The 20834-nt window shown below is 38.1% G+C and overlaps 1 protein-coding gene across 4 annotated transcripts in view; it reads right to left on the reverse strand.

Moving 5' to 3' along the window:
• The window catches only part of Arap2 (ArfGAP with RhoGAP domain, ankyrin repeat and PH domain 2), a 166028-nt gene that overhangs the window by 68119 nt on the left and 77075 nt on the right, over window positions 1-20834 (reverse strand). For all 4 annotated transcript variants that reach the window (XM_085836702.1, XM_029477281.2, XM_021162421.3 and 1 more), the window contains exons 10-19: window positions 16585-16700; window positions 14489-14688; window positions 9188-9273; window positions 8346-8528; window positions 7767-7941; window positions 7196-7330; window positions 2448-2592; window positions 1391-1493; window positions 537-735; window positions 299-362 (exon numbers count right to left, since the gene is read on the reverse strand). In XM_085836702.1, the coding sequence (XP_085692828.1) occupies window positions 299-362; window positions 537-735; window positions 1391-1493; window positions 2448-2592; window positions 7196-7330; window positions 7767-7941; window positions 8346-8528; window positions 9188-9273; window positions 14489-14688; window positions 16585-16700 (1406 nt within the window). The remainder of the gene's footprint in view (window positions 1-298; window positions 363-536; window positions 736-1390; window positions 1494-2447; window positions 2593-7195; window positions 7331-7766; window positions 7942-8345; window positions 8529-9187; window positions 9274-14488; window positions 14689-16584; window positions 16701-20834) is intronic.

The raw sequence follows: 20834 nt of genomic DNA on the forward strand, positions 1-20834 counted from the left end.
TACAGAAGTGGATGCTCATAGCCAGCTATAAGATAGAACACAGGGCCCCCGATGGAGAAGCTAGAGGCCCATTGGACTTGCAAACTTTATATGCCCCAGTACAGGGGAACGCCAGGGCCAAAAGTGGGAGTGGGTAGGTAGCGGGGTGTGGGGGGGGAGGGTATGGGGGACTTTTGGGATAGCATTGGGAATGTAAATGAGGAAAATACCTAATTAAAAAAAAAGAACTTATCCCAAATACCCTACTCCCTAACTTCTGAAAAATAAAACTTAAAATAAAAAGACAAAAAACACTTACCTCCCCTTTTCTACCAAGAGTAACACATCTACTTTTTCTCCATTTTGAACCATTGTACTGATTGCTGGAGAGACAAAAGGATGAATATTTCTTTTTAATGCTAACATATGCATAGATATGCAATGAATATAACTTAAGCACAAGTCTGGGGATAAGCTTTCCAAATTCTAGGTGAAGCTGGCAATCCCACATGCAGTCAGGAGGTATTTCTCAACAAGCATCGGGGCAGGGTCCTTACTTAGCTCCTGCAGTCTTCTTAGGTTCATCCTCTCTTCCTGAGCTTCTTGCGTTTGAAGGCAAAAACACAAGCTAGACTTGTCCATAGCAAACCAGCCTTTTCTCCACTGGTCCAGGGCATGGCAGTCTTTGTAGAAGAGTTGACCAATCAGATCATAGTCAGCTTCTGTTAAGTTTTCAGCAACAAAGGGAACAAAACGCTGTTAAAACAAATACAGAAAAAGTAAGAAAGACAGTGACAATAGGAAAGCCCTTCCCTAGCTACAGATAGAGGGAAACTGGAAGAATTATCTTCGTTTTCTAAAGACTCCAAGGAAGTGACAAAAGCAATATAATTAGTTTAAAATGCCATGAGACTTAAGATAAACAGGTGATGTATATTTTCAAGCAGCAACACCAAAGGCTTTGCTTTCGTAGTATGTATACGAAATGGGAAATGCTTTTTCTTGGTTCGTGAGATCTTTTAGACTTTTAGCTTCTGAACTTCCATTCAGTGTGTGTTCCTTTCACATGGCTGCCTGAGTCTGCTCCTTTCCTCCTTGTACACGGGTAGGTGACATACCCAGGAGAAGGCACAGGAGAAAAAAAATGTTTTTACAGCATGAAGACTACCTTAATCATCAAAAGTTGAGAATTAGCTTGCAAGAATAATTTTTGCTAATGTGACACATTGATTTCTTGTCTGTTTCAGGCCCTAGAAAATCTGCTTTTAACGGATTTTGATGGCCAACTTTGAAAGTATGGAACACTTTCATCCTAGAACTGAAGGTACGGTGTTCATGGAGCTTTAAACCTCAACCATAGATCACAAGTTAAAGATCTTTCCTGGACTTAGCAGATATAAAATTTAAATACCTTGGCTATTGTCTCTGTCCATTTTCTTTGAATCTGAGATGTTTCAGCTCCAAACAAAAAGACACGTTCTGAAGGTAAGTAGATTTCAAAGACAAAGATGGGCCTACAGCAAGCACAAATAAAAAGACCCACCACACAGAATAAATAAATGTGATTTAAAAAATTTAAAAGTCAAAAGAAAGATTAAATAATAATCAATTTATGTAACAATAACAAATATTGAATGGAAAAACAGCATCCTCAACTATGACTCTCAAGTAAAATATTCTGGTTAGTATATAAAAATAATAATAACAATAAATAATAACAATAATAATAATAATGATAATAATAATAGAGTTCAAGTAATTTAATATAAACGATATCATTAAAAATCTCTCTTATCATAAAATTTCTAAAATCTTTGTTCCCAAAACTATTTTTATGTTCATGTTTATACATTTTCATTAATTATACTATAAAACAAACAGTAAGATATTTTAGATCAGCATCCCTCAGGCTGTTTCTGAAAATACATCAGATGTTCATAGAAGTTTTTAAATAAGTAAAAGGCATTATATAAATGATTCTTAATCTTTTAATTTCGACATTTTCAGACCATCAAATTACCCAAATAGTCTTAAAACTTATCTTTGAATTTGCTCTTTAATATCTCTGAGGGTTGTAGATATAGCTCAGTGGGAGAGTGTTCACTTGAAGAATTTGATACTGTGTTTGTTTTAATATGAGCCAATAATCATAAAGCCTTCTCTTCTCTCATCTGTTTTATTATATGGTGCCCTTTAAACAAATATATGAGTTTTGCTTTAACCCACTACTTAAATTAATCATAGAAACAAAAGTACTTCAGTGGTCAAGAATGGAGTGCTACTCTATAAAGTACGTTTTAGAGAATTTCCTGTGGAGATTACAACTAAAATCAACTAGCTTGAAGAGACATAGGACAGTTTTATAGAGAGCAATGGAAGACAATGAAAGATAACTAAATCCTCATTACCTACTACAGTGACTACCAACCCCTCTCATCTCCCAGACAGCTGCTCAAGGGTGGACCTACCCAGTATTCAGATAGAAGTCCTCCTTATGGACAGCCAGGCAGATAACTTCGCTGATATTAATGGTACCATTAGGTGTGGTGCACCTGTCATTTTCATAGTAACTCAAGAAGCCGCCTTCCAAAACACACCATTTTTTATTTGTGTCTAAGAATTTAAAACAGAGAAAATAGAAAACAGAGTCATAATATTAAACTTTTAAAAACATCATGACTGCATTCAAATAAAGAAATTGACAAATTCCTTATTTAAGATAAGGATCATCAAACTACCTACCCTATAAGATGCAAAGCTGATATACTTTTGCTTTCAAAAACATTATCATCTAACTGTAAAGAATGTACCAGAGGAAAATGAATATGACATTGATGACCATAGAAGGAGGCCAATTCAATGAACTATAAAGCTTCAAAGCAACTCTGGAACCATAGAGATTGAGGTCTGCACAGAACAAGATGAGGAGAACTAACACAGAACAATACCCCAAGACCACTGATTCAGGAGGATGTCAAAGGAGTGTTCAAAATCTGCAGTGTCCATAGTGTCCTATTTGGGAATTTTCAAGTTCTTATTATACAGGGATTAGCACATCGTGGATAGAAACCAAATTTCTATCAAATTTCTACAATCCCTTGTCACAGTAAAGTTTTATCGGTACACAGTGATACTTATTGTTTTGTGGATGGTCTGTGGCCCATTTGCCATTACAAAGGGGCTCCATTTTCTTTAGAAATATGGGCTCAAAGAGAGTCAGTCCTGTAGTTTTATCATGTGTATAACATCATATGCTTTACAAATGGGCCAGAGGTCTGACAACTAGGTACTGATCTTGTCTTATGAGTATCTAGAATAACAAAGACGTGATAGGAAATCTTGACATTCCTGTTAATTTGGGAAGCAGTGAATGTGTGGTTGTCAGTAATCCGAGAGACCCACTCTCTGCTACTGAAGGCACACTGTTAAAGCTGTTTTTGCAAGATGTCCACCAAAATGATAGCAAGGCCACATAATGGGCAATTCTCAGGCCTTGGCTGGTTAACAGAGGAGTTAGTATATGAGGGGAAATTGAAAGAGGGGTTATTAATTTCTCTTTACTTGTGATGTTTGGGACAAGGAAGACAAATATTCGTGTAGTAGTTATCTAAACCCTATATGTAATCCCACAGGCAATGTATTGCAGCCTTTCATGAGTGATGTGGATGTTCTCATTTAGAACTAGGGTTGTCAAATGAAGTCCCAGGGGCAAAGCACCTAAACTCAGAGAGTGACAGGCATCCAGAAAGTCCTGGGCTTACTTAAGCCTCCCAAAGCTCCTCCTCTCAGTCTTGACCATGTGCACATACCATGCATGCTCTACACACTCTATATGTATGAATCCACTGAGCCTGCAGAATGACATCGGTCTGAGCCGAAAGCACTGTCTTGTACCCTTTTCATAGGCACAAATCCCATGAGTGGCCACAATATAAGAGGAGGAGAATCGGAACAGATAATTTCTGCAGCTTCCCTTTAACCACTGAGTCAAATACCCATATGCTTACTACACAATGAGACAGTAGAATCACTTTTAGAGTGTCACAGTAGAGAAGTCCCATATTCTAAGGCATGTGAGCACAGTGAATCTGAGGAAGTTACAGAATGCTATTACTTTCCGAAACCATGAAGTCATTTTGTAAATTTCCTAAATTGATGGTATTCAGCTTCCACTTATGATAGGAATACGCATCAGTAAATTTTTTCATTTAAATAAACATCCTTTTGGTCTTAGGAAAAAAAAATACTTTTCAGTAAACAACTGAGGTTTTGCCCAGAATAAAAATAAATCCCTCGTTAATGTATGATATTAAATAGAAACAGAATGAAAATGGGAGACTCTGGCCAACCCAATCCACCACTTTCTTTTTAGAAAGCAAGGGCTGCACAAAGTAATCAAAGCCTGCTACCAGGGGAAACACAGGGCTGAGGAGGGGGAACGAAAAACAAAACCAGGATGCTATTATTCAGCTCTGTGCAGAGGTTTAACAAGGGCTATCAATCTTTCTTTTCATGAACACTAAACCGAGAAAAGAAAAAGCAAAATACAGATCTGTCTTCATAAGCAAGAGCTGCACGGACTTAAGATGGGAAAAGCTGAACTGACAATGCCCAGCCTTGCGACTTGGAAGGATGCATGCATTCCATTCCCAGACGCCTGTCTACGATTTTAATCATTGTGTTTTCTGCCCTGTGCTGACAAGGGCTGCTGGAGAAGTGCTGTCCAGTACTTGCCTTTCAGAGGCAAAGGTGACAGCCACACTTTAATCTCTATATCTTTCCAAACAGTTCGTTTTTCCTTCTATAAAGCTGGCATTCAACAACAGAAGGCACTGCCAGATCTTGCAAGGGCCAAGAATCGGGCCCAGAAAGACAGGCTTCTTCAGAGTTTAGCTTGTGCTTCTTGGGGTAGCTCTTTCTCAACAAAATATGCTTTGTGCCACAACTGTATCTTGTAATTTGCAAGGTTCCCCAATTCTGTGTGGGAGTGGGGATATGCATGACAAGATTCTCATTGTCTGCCTGAAACTCAGAAAGTACTAAGCCCTGCATATCATGTTTTCTAATGGAGATATGAAGTTCAAGTTATAAATTAAGCATTGTAGGAAATGTATGCATTTTTTTCTGAGATTTTATTCATTTACTTTGTAAAATCTTAGTTGATTACTTATAATTCATACTCTAGTCAAACCACTGGCTTATGATCCAACCACATATATAATCAAAGACTACCAACAAGTTACTTAGATAGTTTTAAGCTGCTAGTTTCTTAATGGTAAAGTCATTCAGATACTTATTGTGCAGCAACTACATGTTAGCACTGATTTGGGTGCCAAATATTTGATGAATCTGAACAAAAAGTGAGAAAGCATCAGTGACTCTTCACTCCTCAGGGAAGGAGTAAACAAGGAAATGAAGTAGTAGTTATCTTGGATGTCATAAGTTCCATGCTGGGACTATACAGCATCCTCAGAGGATGATCTTCTGGTACAGAGAATATTTGGGTAGTATGACTAAAAGGCCTTGCTATGTGGCAATGAAATGATCCTGGAAAGATAGAATAGCATCAATCTGGAAATATGGCATCTATATAGGACAAGAGTAAAGCGTAAAGAATACAGCCTTTTCAGAAACAGATGAAAATGCCTGATGGGCCAGGCATGGGAGTTTACAAGGAATGCCCTGAAGAGTTCAGGTCTTAAACACAGGTACTAGGGAATGCAGTCAGCAGTGGGATCCTAGTCTCTGCCCTTGAGTGATGTGATGAACAGGATCTGACTATTATTCTGAAAGTAATTAAGTCTGGTTCTTTGTAGAAAGTTTTCAAGGAAGCTATGGTAAATATTAAGTGGACGGAAAAATGGTACCACAGCATAGGTAGGGCTGGATGGACAACAGAGCTGGCCTGGTATCAGCAGATTTGGTGTTGAGTGCAAATCTGTAAAACATGCCGACAAGTAGGAGAGAAAATGACAAAGAATACTTTCCAGGAGAGTATTTTTAAATGAAATAATTTCTAGTGCCCTATGTAAGTAAACCTTAGATCTCTGAAACTGCTTTTAGAAAAATATTCCAAATGGGGAAAAAGGGCTCTAGAATATTCAAGAAATCTGAAAAGGTATTGGTAAGTACTTTGTTTTTGTTATTATGCAAAAATTTTAGTAATTGTTTGATTTGATTTATGGGTTACAGTTGCAAATCCTTTGTAAAACTTGTCAATTATTACTCCTTAGGCCAAGTAAAAGAAAACAATGAAAATCATTGCATCTTTGGGGGAAAAAAAGCAACCATGTAAGTATAGAGTAGAAAATGGTATTCTTTCCCACTATGCTATCAGATCGTTGTCAAGAAGAAAGGGCTACCACACGTTGGTCTTCCTTCTTCTTGATTTTCTTGTGTGACTAAGGCACAAAGTTCTAAAGCTAAATGTGACAAAGAATAGAGCCACATTCAATGAGCGGTTTCAAAATCATACCTGTCCCTGAGTTTTGGAGCCTGTGATAACATAAGAGAATTAATAAAAATTAGCATGTTACCCTAAAAAAAAAGAAAAGAAAAAGAAAAAGAAAGAGAAGGAGAAAGAGAAAGAGAAAGAGAAAGAGAAAGAGAAAGAGAAAAAGAAAAAGAAAAAGAAAAAGAAAAAGAAAAAGAAAAAGAAAAAGAAAAAGAAAAAGGAGAAGAAAGGGCTACAAAACAGTCAGGGCTGAGTTACTGAACTGCCCCTTCCTTCTTCCCCTGAAGTACAGTACAGCAGCTTGGTCTAGACTCTATGTGGCTCCCAATTACTGAGCACAGAGCATAGAATTCTTTTCTCAGAAAAATCTAATGATGCACAGTTTAACCTCAACTTTGCTTGTGGAATTATGCAAATTTAATAAAATAAAACTTAAGCAATAAACTTATCAATAAATATGAAATTAAGTGTTCCAAACATCTGAAAAGAATTTCAGTGTAGACTAAATTTCTTCCAAATTTAGAAATTTATATTTGAGATTGTTTTGGATTGGGCACATTTAATTGGTAAAGGCTATGAAAATATTTCCAAATCTAAACAAAAGACCAATGTGAAATCAGAAACAAATTCTGGTCTGAAGCATCTCTGATTTGGGATAATTACACTAGAAAGAGTTTACAGTTTAATAATTACTGCAGATGAAAAAACGACAGGGGAAAGGTTTTATACGGAAATGTGACCTAAGAGGAGCAGCACGGATACCTTCAAGTAGCTTCTTCTCTGAGGAGACTCTAGAGGCAGAGGCAGCAGTCTGGTATAAGAAGTCGCAGAGGAAGGAGGATTGGGCAGCATCCTGACTTGACCCTCCCTCAGAATGAGCATCATACTGAGGGAAATCTAGAAAAGTGAAAGTGAATTTTTACATTTAAATCCAAAACATAATAAGGTTCCCCTTTCTTTAGGAATGTGTGACCAAGTTAGAAGAAAAGTAGAAGAAAAATAGGTCCTGATTTATGATCAAATACATACAGAGATTTATTTCACTTTGAGTAAAATTTGCAAAGAAGCACACACTTAAGCCATAGTTATTATTCAAATATGAAAATCAGATTTAATTTTGGAAGAAACGATAATGTGGAATTAACTATTTTAATCTTCCATTTGTAAGATTAAAGGACTATAAAAGATATACATCCTACACTTCTTTTCTGCTATAAGGCGGCAGCACTTTACTAATTTCATATTTTTCTTGGTTGAAGATTAGTTTATTTGTGCCTCATGTTTTCCAGAGGTATATCTGAAGACTGCCGTCAGTATAGGGTGACAGACAAACCTGAGAACTTGTTATGGTAGAGAAATTCCATTTGCAGACTCTGCCCAGCCTTCTTGGCCAGCAGGTAGGGGGTACTGTGCACGGGATCTCCTGTCGCACACATGACATCTGCTCCACTGAACAGCAGGGCCATTGTTTCCAGCACATCTGGCTTCACTACTGCAGCACACAGAGCCTATGCATTCAAAGGACATGAATGTGAGTCCAATTCTTAAAAGAAATGCAAGTCTAACAATGTGTGCACGAAACATGCATTCCTTCTTCCTACACTAATAACAACTTTGGCTTTAACCAGCAGTGGGTACCAAAGGTCCACTCTGCATCAGTTAAAGTAATAAGTCAAGGCCTCGAAGACTTAGTTCATTGTCTTAGCTAAACAATGTTCTCCTTCTGAACCTTCCAATGTGTGTGATAACATTCTATAATGAGTGTGATAACATCCTATAATGGGTGTTGCTGAGAAATTTAAAACACTTCGAACGTCATAATAAAGTATCCACTAAATGATCTATGCTGAGAGTGCTGACATATATTGATATATGACATTTAAATCCAGGTATAGTGGTATATTTTATTCACCTTATTTAACTCTTCTTTGGTCAGAGATGCTAAGAGAGTCTTTCTGAATTTTCCTTCTTTGTATTTCTGGGTAATAAAGTTTTTTCTCTTTTCCACTGGGGAATCCATCTGTAATTCTTCATCTTTTTGAAGGTTCCCAGCCCAAAAGTCATTTGCTCTCTTGTTTCCAATGACAATAAATAGCTGGAATGGAAAAGGAAAAAAAAAAAAGATAAAACTTCATTAAACGTACTTGATCCTTCAAAATTAATTCCAATTCTAAACTAAACCCCCAATTCAATATAAAATATAGAAGAAAGCATGAAATCCTGAACTCTGGAGGCAACTCAAGAGACATGAGATGCTATTTCTAAGGCAACATCATCTGAGAAACCAACCACAGGCCACACAGATGCAATGAAAGTCGCCTGACTCTTCAAACTCATGCTGAGACAAATTCACTTAAATGGTTGCGCAAGTAGTCTGTCTCAACAAGAGAAAGCAGAACAGGAGAGAAAATGGAGACATAAGACAGTGACACAGACCCGGTGGGCTAATGACCAGGCTCAGCCCAGACAGAGAATACTAAATTTTGCTAACTTTATTCATTCCCTTGTCTAATACTGTTCCATAAGGGTTAGAAAAAGAAACTGAGTTCTCACTTTCGTCAGAGTCGTCACATCTTTACATTCTGAGTATCATTAAAGTTCTATGTAGTCTTTACTTTAAAAATAACTATGTAATTGAGGAAGCTATATGCCATTTTCATGCCATAGTGAGAATGCCATCTAAGAACACCTTTAAAAAAGTAACTGCCTGTCTCATCCAGTCTACGTTCACTGTGCCCAATGGACAGGTCTTACCTCAATGAGCTCATTGCTCCAAATACTGGCATCCATTTTCAGACTTCTAACTTTAGAGTCTTTTGGTCCCAACGATCTATGTTGTCCTGAAGGGAGAGATGATTATATTTCCATTTTAATTTGAATGTGAATTAATTTTACTTTATTTTTTAAATGTGTATAGCAGGACTGGGAATATAGCTCTAAGGCTAAGACCCTATGTTCAATTCCTCACAACCCCTTGCTTCCCCAACCCTGCACACTTATATGTGTAGGATATGGATAGAGGGATAATTCAGTCAATAAAGAACTTTCTTTGCATGTGAAAACCTAAACTCCATCTCCCCAAACCACATAATAACAGCTAGGTCTCAGGGTATGTGCTTATAATCCTAGCACTGAGGGGACAGAGAATCCATTCTTTTGGCCTGGTAGTTAGCCAGCCAAGACGACTAGAAAATTTCTAGGTTAGTGAGGAGAATTTTCTCACAAAATTAACTAGCTAACAAACTAAGTGACTGCCATAACAGTCCCAGTACCTACTATTCTAAAGGCCAAAACCACTACAAGTGTTTATGGTGATTATACAAAAACAGCATAAATAAAAATGTGGCAATATTTGTTACTATCATGTACTTCCATAAAACTATATTTAAAAAAATATATACATGTATGCATGTTATGTGTGTGTGTGTGTGTTTGCACACATGTGCATATGTATAATCTGCATGTGATCACCAAATATTTTTTTCTCCCTGGCTATATAGGAATATGTTTAGGCCTTTAGACCTGTGAATAGTGTTCTACTCCAGAGCTATATTTTAAAAAACGGAAAACCTTTATGGTCAGTTAATTCTCATGCATGTACATGCAGGTATCAATACTGGACAATCTGATACTGACAATTATAATAAAAATGAGCAGAGAGACCTGAAGTTGACTTCCTGTCCTAATTCCTGCTTCCCTTGAAGAATGGAAGAACAGAACTGTATCATCATCAAGTGTGCACTGTAAATCAACTTTCAGTCATAACTGATACACAATACATGTCAAAATAAGCTGAAATTTAAACCATCTATATAAGAACATGTATTGATATTAAAGGCACTTTGCGCAGGAGCAGTAAAGATTCTTGACTGTGTACTAAACCAGAAGCTCTTTTCTTCCTTTACTGAGGAGGTAAAACATATTTTAGGGCACAAAGCCCCATAGCCTGAGTTCACATTGCTATATGCTTTTAATTATGACCTAAAGACAACATTGGACACCTGTGAGTTACAGACAGAGAAGCTAAAGTGTCCGATGAAAGAACAGAGAAGCTCGAACCAGAGAAATGGCTCATCAGTAAAGAGAACTGACTGCTCTTCCAAAAGATTAGGGTTCAATTCCCAGATCCCATATGGTGTGGTTCACAACCATCTATAAATCTAGTTTCAAAGGAGCTTATGCCCTTTTCTAGCCTCCATGAGCAGCAGGTATACACATGGTCATAGACATACATGCAGAAAAAATAAATACCAATAATGGTAAAAGAAAAATGCAAACATAGAATATGTGCTCTGAAGAGGACAGGACAGAATTAGAAATGCCAGTGAGATACTGTGGGCTTTAAGGAAGACTAAGGGTGCAGGAGAGTCTCTCATTTTAGGCTTGAGTGTAGGGTAGGCAATAAAACTTCTCACCAATGTAGGACAGAGACAAAAATAGGCAGACTTATACATGACTGCAAGAAGGATCTACTTCTGACCTGGGCATTTTCAAGTATCTTTGGAAGACTAATCAGAGATTCTCATAGGGAATGAAAATCATCTTTAAAAAATGAATGCTGAATACAAGTGATAAATAACATTGATACAAAAAATAAGAATTGAAAACAGAGCCTCAGGCACACATGTACTTCAGCAGCATTAAGTGGTGAGGTCAAAGAAGGATGGACGGCACCTTCTAAGACAGCAAGACAGCAGACTATGGGATTATTGAAGTTGAGGAAGACCAACACCAAAGAGAGACATATGAGCTACAGTTCTCATATATTATAAAGAAGACAATGTAAGAATAGATCAAATGGGGCTGGAGAGATGGTTCAGAGACTAAGAGCACTGGCTGCTTTTCCAGAGGTCCTGAGTTCAATTCCCGCCAACCACACAGTGGTTCATAATGATCTATACTGAGATATACAGGCATACAGCCAAGAAGAACACTGTTTAAATAATAAATAAATAAATAAATCTTTTTAAAAATGCAGAATGGAAATTTGCAACTGATGATGGTGGGGGTAGGGAGTACCTCCAGGAAGAAATGGAGACCTGGGATAGGTGAGGCACCCAAGAATCAATGGGGGTATCCTCAGCTGTGATGCACAGCACTGGGGTTATGGAGCCTGGGGAGTCTGCCTCCTTGTGGCCAGGCAGAAACCCTGGTGAAGCAACAGGTACACCAATCCACCCACAAAACTTTCAACTCAAAACTTATCCTGTTTGTAAGAGATTTTGGGATTAAGGATGGAACAGAGACTGAGGCAACAGCCAACCAATAACCAGCCCAACTAGAGACCCATCCCATGGGCAAGCACAAATCCCTGCCACTATTAATGTTACTCTGTTATTCTTGCAGGCAGGAGTCTAGCATGGTTGTCCTCTGAGAGGCTCCATCTACCAACTAACTCAGACAGATGCAGACACCTAAAGCCAAACAGTTGATGAGGCTTGGGGACTTTTATAGAACAGGAGAAAAGATTGTGGCCTGAAGGGGATAGGAACTCTACAGGAAGATCAACAAAATCAATTAACCTGGACCCTTTGGACTTGCAGAGGCTGAACCACCAACCAAAGAATATACACGGGGTAGACCTAGGCCTCCCAACACATAATGTAGCAGAAGTACAACTTGGTCTTCATGTGGGTCCTGAATAATTGGACCTGAGACTATCTCAAAAGCTGTTGCCTATATGTGGGATATGTTATTCTAGCTGAGCTGCATGGTCTGGCCTCAGTGGGAGAGAAAGCACCTAGCCTCACAGAGACTTGAAGTGCCAGGGAGATACCTAGGTGGCCACCACCCACTCAGAGAAGAAGGGAAGGGGTGAGGAAAGAATTGTGGGAGGGGGTGACTGGTAGCAGGGTAGTGATTTAATGCAAAGTGAATAAGTAAAAAACTAAAAAAAAAAAAAAAAGTTCCTAAGCATACTATGGAGGATTTTAAAAATGGTTTTACAAAATTTAAATAATTAGGTTTCTAATTGAAAATAATATTTTTCACCAGAAAAAAAATATTAGACCAATACACTGGTAAATGCAGTGTAAATTCTTGCACTGGTTGAGAGAAAAGAAGGCTGATTATAAACTGCTGAAGGAAAATGCAGGGAAAGAGATGAGAAGACCCTGGGCTGCTCACTGTGTAGTCAGGAAAGCAACTCAAGTCAAGAGGAGAAGAGTGACACAAAGGAGGATGGAAGAGCTCTTAAAAAGCCTGGGTTAGCAGACTGGTGCAGTTTACAGCACAAAACAAGCAGTTGACACACTCAGGAGACTGTGGATGGTCCACGGGCCCAGAGGAGGGAGGAAAGAAATGTAGCAGGAGACAATGGCTAGAATGGAGGATCACAGCAAGGCTGCTGTTTCTCTTCCTGTGGTGGTCATTTTGTGATCAGGAAAGGCTCCTAAACAGAGCTCCAGAAAGTGCAAGATGGGGTGGTGGGGGTGAAGGTGGGGTGGGGAGGTAAGACTAGGAGATGGAAATTAGCCAAGGTCCTCCAAGTTCTCCCGAAACTTTACAAGATATTTCAATGAACCGGTCCACTTCTATCCACTCTCTGAGATATGGGCTAGGGCTCATAGATGCCCTGAGATGACAGATAACCAGGTATAAGGTCACAAGAAGAAATGCATTCATGACCCTTGTTAGCATTCTGTCTAAGCTCCACCCCAGTTACCTGGCAACAGCTAGGTAGGCCTGATCCACTATAAAAGAGGCTGTTTGCCCCCTCCTACTACTCTTGTTCCTTTGTCTTCTTGCTCCTGCTCTGTCCCTTCCACCACTCCCCATTCCCTTCCTCCCTTCCTCCTCTCTCTCCACTTGCTCATGGCTGGCCTCTACTCCTCCTCTCCTCTCCTCTCCTCTCCCTCTCTCCTCTCCTTTCCTCTCCTCTCCCTCTCTCCCTCTCCCTCTCCCCCTCCCCTCTCCCTCTCCTCTCCTCTCCCTCTCCTCTCCCTCTCCTCCTCCTCCTCCTCCCTTCTTCTTCTTCTTCTCCTCCTCCTCCTCCTTCTTCCTCTTCTTCTTCTTCTTCTTCTTCCTTCTTCTCCTTCTTCTCCTTCTTCCTCTTCCTCCTCCTCCTTCTCCTCCTCCTTCTTCTCCTCTCCTCTCCTCTCCTCTCCTCTCCTCTCCTCTCCTCTCCTCTCCTCTCCTCTCCTCTCCTCTCCTCTCCTCTCCTCTCCTCTCCTCTCCTCTCCTCTCCTCTCCCCTCCCCTCCCCTCCCCTCCCCTCCCCTCCCCTCCCCTCCCCTCTCTCTCTCTCTCTCTCTCTCTCTCTCTCTCTCTCTCTCTCTCTCTCTCTCTCTCTCTTTCTCTCTTTCTCTCTCTCTCCCTCTCTGCCTTTCTCTGTCTCTACTACCCTCTTGACTCCCCTGCCCATGCTTGAATAAACTCTTTTTTATACTATACCTCCATGTGGCTGGTTCCTCAGAGGGAAGGGATGCCTCAGCCCAGTGGGCCCACTGGGACACCCACTTCCCCCACACCTTAACACCACTCCATAGAACACCCCCCCCTTCTCTCTTTATCTTTTTAAAAACACATCAGCACTAGTTTTTGTTTGTTTATTTTTGTTTTTTCGGGTTTTTTTTTTTCCCTATAAGCATCAATTCTACTGTGAAACACTAAGCTTCAAATTCATACTATAGGACATGTCAGATCCAGTATTCAGGAAAAGAGCCTAGAATATCTTTAATTAAAAAAAAACACACACACATACCTTAAGTCAATGATATCATCACCAAAAGTAAGTATGCAAATATGCAGAATTGTTCTGGATATATTCTAATATCAAAAAAAAAAAAACCCAAAAACATTTAACTGTATTATTTTTAAAAATCTATACATGGACCAGTAAACCTAAATGTTATTGCATACTTAAAATTTAATTTTGATATTGGATCCAGATAGCACTGAAGATAGCATTACATTTCTAAGTGAACTTCTACTTGATAAGGTTTATCTCCCTTCACCTTCCACAACCATTACCCAGGGCACTTTATGTGTGATAACAAAGAACAGTCAGGGCCAATCTGCCACCAAGCAGAGATGAGCAGAGCTCATCACTAATTACCTGCACACTTCTTACAGATGACGACACAGAGATTGATGGATGCCCAGTCAGGGTCTGGGGCTTTACAATCTGCACAGCTCCTGTTGGACTCATTAAACCAAATCTTCTCTGCTACTTCATAATCAGAGAGAGTCTCTGCTATTGACTGCTGCACAGCTTCAATCCACTCCTGTTTCTCTCTCTCCGAATCTGCTGTGAAGCTGAAACAATTAACATTTCTGCATTATTGATCTCCCTTGTAAAGGCCAATTAAGCAGTGTGTTCAGTTTGCATATTCATTTCACCCACAAATTAAATAGCAGCTAAAATTATGCCTGCTGGGCAGTATTGGATTGTCTTTTTCTATTAAAAATTATCTAATTTAACAAATCATTTTCTTTTTCTTTTGATCTTTTTCCATGCTGCTTATGGCCCTGTCCACATATATTCAAAATTAATACGCTTATTATTTTTACTCAAAATAGACACGAATTGCATTGGTAGGTCAAAACAAATGAGAGCCATAGCTCTTAAGCAATGGATTATATAATAATCAAAAAAGAGACTGGCAGGGTTTCAAGACTGCCAGGACATATTGCCAAGCAACTATAGCATCATATTCTAAAACTAAAATAATCAAAAAGAAAAAAAGAACACCCACCAGAAATTGTGATTTTTGTCAGATTTAAAAACGGAATATTTTAAATGAGAAGGCTGGCCAGATGGCATTAAGGGATTGAGAAACATGAAAAGTTTTAAATGGTTACTATTTTAAGGGATTGCTAACTCAATTTTAGCCAGTTCTGACACAGTCTGATTTCTGAGGGTTGGCTAGATGCCTCAGTGAATGGGTAAAATATTAAACATCATTGCTGCCCTTCGACAAAAGATTTATCGTTTGTTTATTATAGGTAATATTCAAATCTGCCACAATGACTCAAAACAAAACTACTGCAAGTTATCTGTCACATTAAAATTTTTGTTCGAGGAATTACAATGACTTGAATTATAATTAAAGAAATTGGTGGTAGACTATTCTAAATAGTTCATAGAATAAGTGGCTTATAAGATTTGCATTTTCCAGAGAACATTATGATTCCTTTATTACTACAAGACTAACAAATTCTCATTGATTTCAAATTTTCCTAGATATTAGTCACAGCCAGGATCTGTATTCATCAGAGGTTAGAATATCTCTCTCTCTCTCTCTCTCTCTCTCTCTGTGTGTGTGTGTGTGTGTGTGTGTGTGTGTCAATCCAAGCTATAGATCTGCAAACGTGAAATTAAAGCTTAGTAGTCTTTCTTTGATCATTTTAATAAAAATTGGAGCCTACCAACTTAACTTATTTTTAGGAAGAAAATGTATCAATGTACTCAAGGGTATCTCAGAAATAATTAAGCCATTTAAAGGCCTAAAATAATTGCTTCTGACTCCCAATCAGTGTGTCATTGGGACAAACTATCACTGTAGTTACACTCAACAAACTTACCTATGTCTATACTATACACTGAGCCTATGGAATCATTATGTGTGATTAAAATATGGTAAGTACATTGATATTGTCCATTGTCATAGTGATATAAATACTCAAACATTATAATACACTTTATATGTATATCAAGATGTTAAAATATCTCAATCAACAACTTCATATGATCCATTTAACTCAGCGTGATTCTGAGCTGAGGTGTTGGAAGAAATCACATGCAGCAACTGTAACTGAAGCCAACTTTAAAGTGGGATTCATTTGATCAGGCTACAAGAAAGTCAACACAATCTGAAGACAACAAAACACTATTTCATTCTTTCTAAAATGCGAAACAATTAACATACTCGCTATTCTCAGCTTATGAACAAGGTACTACAAAAAAAAAAAAAAAAAAAGAAGCAATCCATGCCTCATGAAGACAATATCGTTGCCCGTTGCAATTATCCAAGCCACTTTCAGTGATTTCCTCCATGCCTAATTAGTTAGACAATGTGGATGAGAAAAAATGATTTTAATTGTTCTATAAAGTGTAATCCTGCCAGCATTACAAAACCTCCACCAGACCATTTAGTAGTCATACACACACACACACACACACACACACACAATTGTTTGAAAATAGCTTACCTGAAACTCCGGTAGGGAGTGATTATCTCAAAAGACTGTTTCACAGCTCGATCTACTTGCTTCACATTTGCAACATTCATGGGAATTATGGTAATACCGAGCCCACTCTTAAAATCCTAGTATGGAGCAAAAGCACAAAACCATATTTTTAAACATATAGCCATGACATTTTTGTTATTCAGGGATTCCTAGAAACACTAGTATGCATGTAGACGCAGTTAGACAACTGGAGAGTAAAAAGCTCAGCTCTCACAGTAGGCAAGCCCTTCCAGTGTACGTGAACACTGCACCAGCCTAAGCTACCCTGAAAGTTGATGTTTTCATATGAAAGCTAAGTTGATCAGTAGTTCAAACCTTCCTAATGCTACAACCCTTTAGTTCCGCATGTAGTGGTGACCCCTAAGCATAAAAGTCTTTTTGTATCTACTTCATAACTATAATTTTGCCACTGTTTTTGTAATATAAATATCCAAAATGCAGGATATCTTGTATGTGACCCCTGTGAAAGTGTCCTTCAAACCTGCAAGTGGGTTTCAACCCAGAAGTTGATAGTCGATGCCATTAATATATGTGTCTCGCTTTGAACAGTTGGCAGTATCTTCACCTGTATCTAATCAACAAAAGGAAATTAACCTTTAACATGTACTAAGTACTTATTTGGTAGAAAAACTAAAGGGAATTAGGAAATTAAATATGAAAAGTTGGGTAAACTGAGACTCAGAGAGATAGTTACATGCAATGCACATCTAGTCATATGATGGAAAGGAACTGACTATGTAGCTGTTGGCTTTTACTTATTCTTGTTACAATATACCTGCGGAGGAACTCTATTCCTCTTCCTTTATATTCCAAGGCACTTGCAGTTTTATGAATTGTACAAATTCGCATTCCCACTATTCCAGTGAGACTCTTAAACATGCCCTCCAGTGCCAGTGTGGTATGAAAACTACCCTTTGCTCACTACTGGAAACCACTGAGTTTACTGTGTCCTGTTGGAAATTAGAAACCAGGAAGAGCACATTCTAAAAGCATCAATGTTGGCAATAATCTGCCTAATCATATCGGCTTGGTAACTTCAGAATAAATAAATACCCGCAATATTTTGCTAAATTACCATCCCAAGAAAGGAGTGATTTGGGTGAGGAGATTCAGATTAAATGTGCCCAGAGCTCTTAATTTGTGATGAGAAAAATAAATCCATAGTAAAGGAAAATATAAAAAATACTGTTACATTTTTTCAATAAGGACATGTAGCAAATGCAATTTAGAAAATTGATAAGAGGGAAAGACAATTCTTTTTTTTTTCTATTGTAACTACTGCATGAGAAGAAAGAGTACTATGTATTAAGTACTATGGCAGTATTTTTGTTAACACATAAGGCAATATATACCTCATATACCCAGTGTTTGATCAATATGGTATAAAATACTACATGTGAGCATACAGATACCTCTGCTAAGAAGAAAGCCTTTCACCCCTTGCCCTTCCATATCATCTAGCCCTATCATTTAGAAACACAGGTTGTTTTAGAATACAGTAATCCTTGAGACATTTGTGCACAAATGAGTGTGGGGAAGACTCCTATAAGCACCAGGGCTTCTCTGCTCTCACCAGATTTCAACAACCAGAAGTCACTATCTCATAGCCTTCCTGTAGGTCGTTGTGCTTATAACCACATGCACTCTTATTTGATAAAACTATAGCAAAACACTTTTAGAACCAAATTTCCCATATATATGTATGCATTCAGGGAAATCAATGACACTGTAGAAAGGCATTTATTACTGATATTATCATTCATGTGGTTTGCATTTGTATATGTTTGGGATATGGGGTATGCATGTCTTTTTGAATAGAGGGAGATGAGATGAGGACACCAGGGCATCTGTTCTTTCACTCTCCACCTTATTCCCCGAGATAGAGTCTCTCACTGAACCTGTAGAGGAGCTGGTGCCAATCAGGCTCCAGCAGTTTTCTGTTGTCATTCTCCATAGTGTGGTAGTTACATGTGGACATGTGGAGTTAGACTTACACATAACACATACACAGAAGACATTGAGAGAGATCTCTGTATATAGTTACCTATACACGCAATAAATGGTATCTGTGTGTGACTCTGTGAATGTGTGTAGCTAGAATTATACATATACATACATATATACACACACACATATATAGTGTCTGTATGTGTGTCTGTTTAGCTAGTTATGTATATGTGTTATGCATACACACACACACATATATATATATATAATCTGTCTGTGTAGCTAGAGTTAATCACACAGATATATATAGTGTCTGTGTGTGTGTGTGTATATATATATATATATATATATATATATATATATATATACACATATAGTCTTTGTGTGTGTGTCTGTGGGTGTTTCTTTCTGTGTGTATCTGTATATGTGTATGTGTAGCTAGAGTTCTATATGCTCTACATACATATATATATATGTATGTATAGTAGAGATACTATATATAGCATCTCTGTGGATTTATATACATACATGTTTATATATATATACATATATATATATATATATATATATATGTGTGTGTACATGTCTGACTGGAGTCACATGCATACATGTAGACATGCCTGCTATAATATGAATATGAGGAACCTCCCTGAGGTCTTGCTTTTTGCACAGCAAGTGCTCCTATGCACTGAGTCATCTCCCCAGTAAAAATTTATTACTTTTCAGTGTGAACAGTTATAGGTAAAATGAGAAAAATGATTTATTGAGAAAATAAATCAATGCAATATTCTGATAGAATAATAAATGGTTCATAATGTTAAGGTACAGAGGAAGAATATATGAATAGAAATATAAAATTATATTATAATTTCAAAGAAATAATGTAAAAGCAAGGACACAACAAAGTATTGACTGCTGTAGAATAATTAGAACTGGAGGTGATAGATTTCCATTTTGTATAATTAGCCTAGGATGACAAAGTATACAAAATGAGAAGAAACATCAAACTTTTAATCAGCCACATTAAGACATCTCTACACATCAGTACCGGAATGACTTTACTTTGTAAATGGAAAATACCAATTCCCAATTGTCTATACAAATGCCCCTGCTGAATCACGCAACTGCTGGAAAAAACCCAAATGTTTATGCCTGGAAACTGGAACCCTCTCTTATAAATGACGAAGGTGAGACTAGCAAAATGAGGTCTCTGTCTAACCTTGCTATAGGAATAAACTAGATAAACCAGTGTGCCTTCACTAAATGGCCTTCCAACAATTCTCCACAATGAGGCTCTTGACAAGAGATGGATATCAGGCCACTCCACAGTTTTCTGTGAGGTCCCTGGCCTGCACGTATTGTGTGATACTAAGGACAGACACTCATAATGCTTTGACCACCAGCCTAGCAGATGGTGGGATGACAACCTGTTATGGGAACTGATGAGGCTCATCATGCTTCCGGCCTGGATGGATAGCCTCTCATCTCTCTACACGAGTCATAAAGTCTCTACATGGAAAGCTGTAATTCCTGGTAAAGTGAGGGTCAGCCCGGCATTCCAAATTTCTCTCCAGCAAGGTAAAGATGATATTTTCTTATCATGAAAAATGATATCCCATTTATCAACTGTCTGCCATGGCCATATGGTTCTGAGTAATTAGAGGATGCACACAGCTCCCTAGCACCAATTGACTGTAAAATATAGAGCAGGGTAACAAAATAAATGTCAGTGCTCTTGAGAGCTATTGAACGTGAAACAACTGCAGTTCCTATTAAGAATACTTTGGTGATATTTGGCCTCCTTTCAGACTATTAGAATACGCCCAAACGATGTCTCTTTCCTGGATATTTGACACAAATATCTGTGTCCATCTCTCTTTCCCACCTTGAGAATTAACAGCATGAAAACAAAAACAAAAACAAAAAAGGGAAGAACCCTAAATTAAATATGTTTAATTTAAAAGACTAAAGAGGGCTCTTAGAGTAAGTGATATTCTATATTTAGTTTCTGTGGCCAGTACAGAATTTCAGAAGGCAGACAATTACCACCTACAGCATGGGTCCCAGGTGTTGCCAGCAGACCAAGACAGTGCTGATGTGCAAATGACCTGGCACTGTCAGGCTTAAGGAAGAAACCTGGCTGTGTAAGCATTAGCAAGATACCTGGCCTATCTAGACCTCAATCACATCCCCTGTACATAGAGTAATTCTACCTTAAAGTACAGTTATAAAAATTAAATGAAATGATGTGACTTAAAAGCTTA

Source organism: Mus caroli, unplaced genomic scaffold (genome assembly GCF_978045245.1).
Source record: "Mus caroli unplaced genomic scaffold, Mus_caroli_1 scaffold_4, whole genome shotgun sequence".
Lineage (NCBI taxonomy): Eukaryota > Metazoa > Chordata > Mammalia > Rodentia > Muridae > Mus > Mus caroli.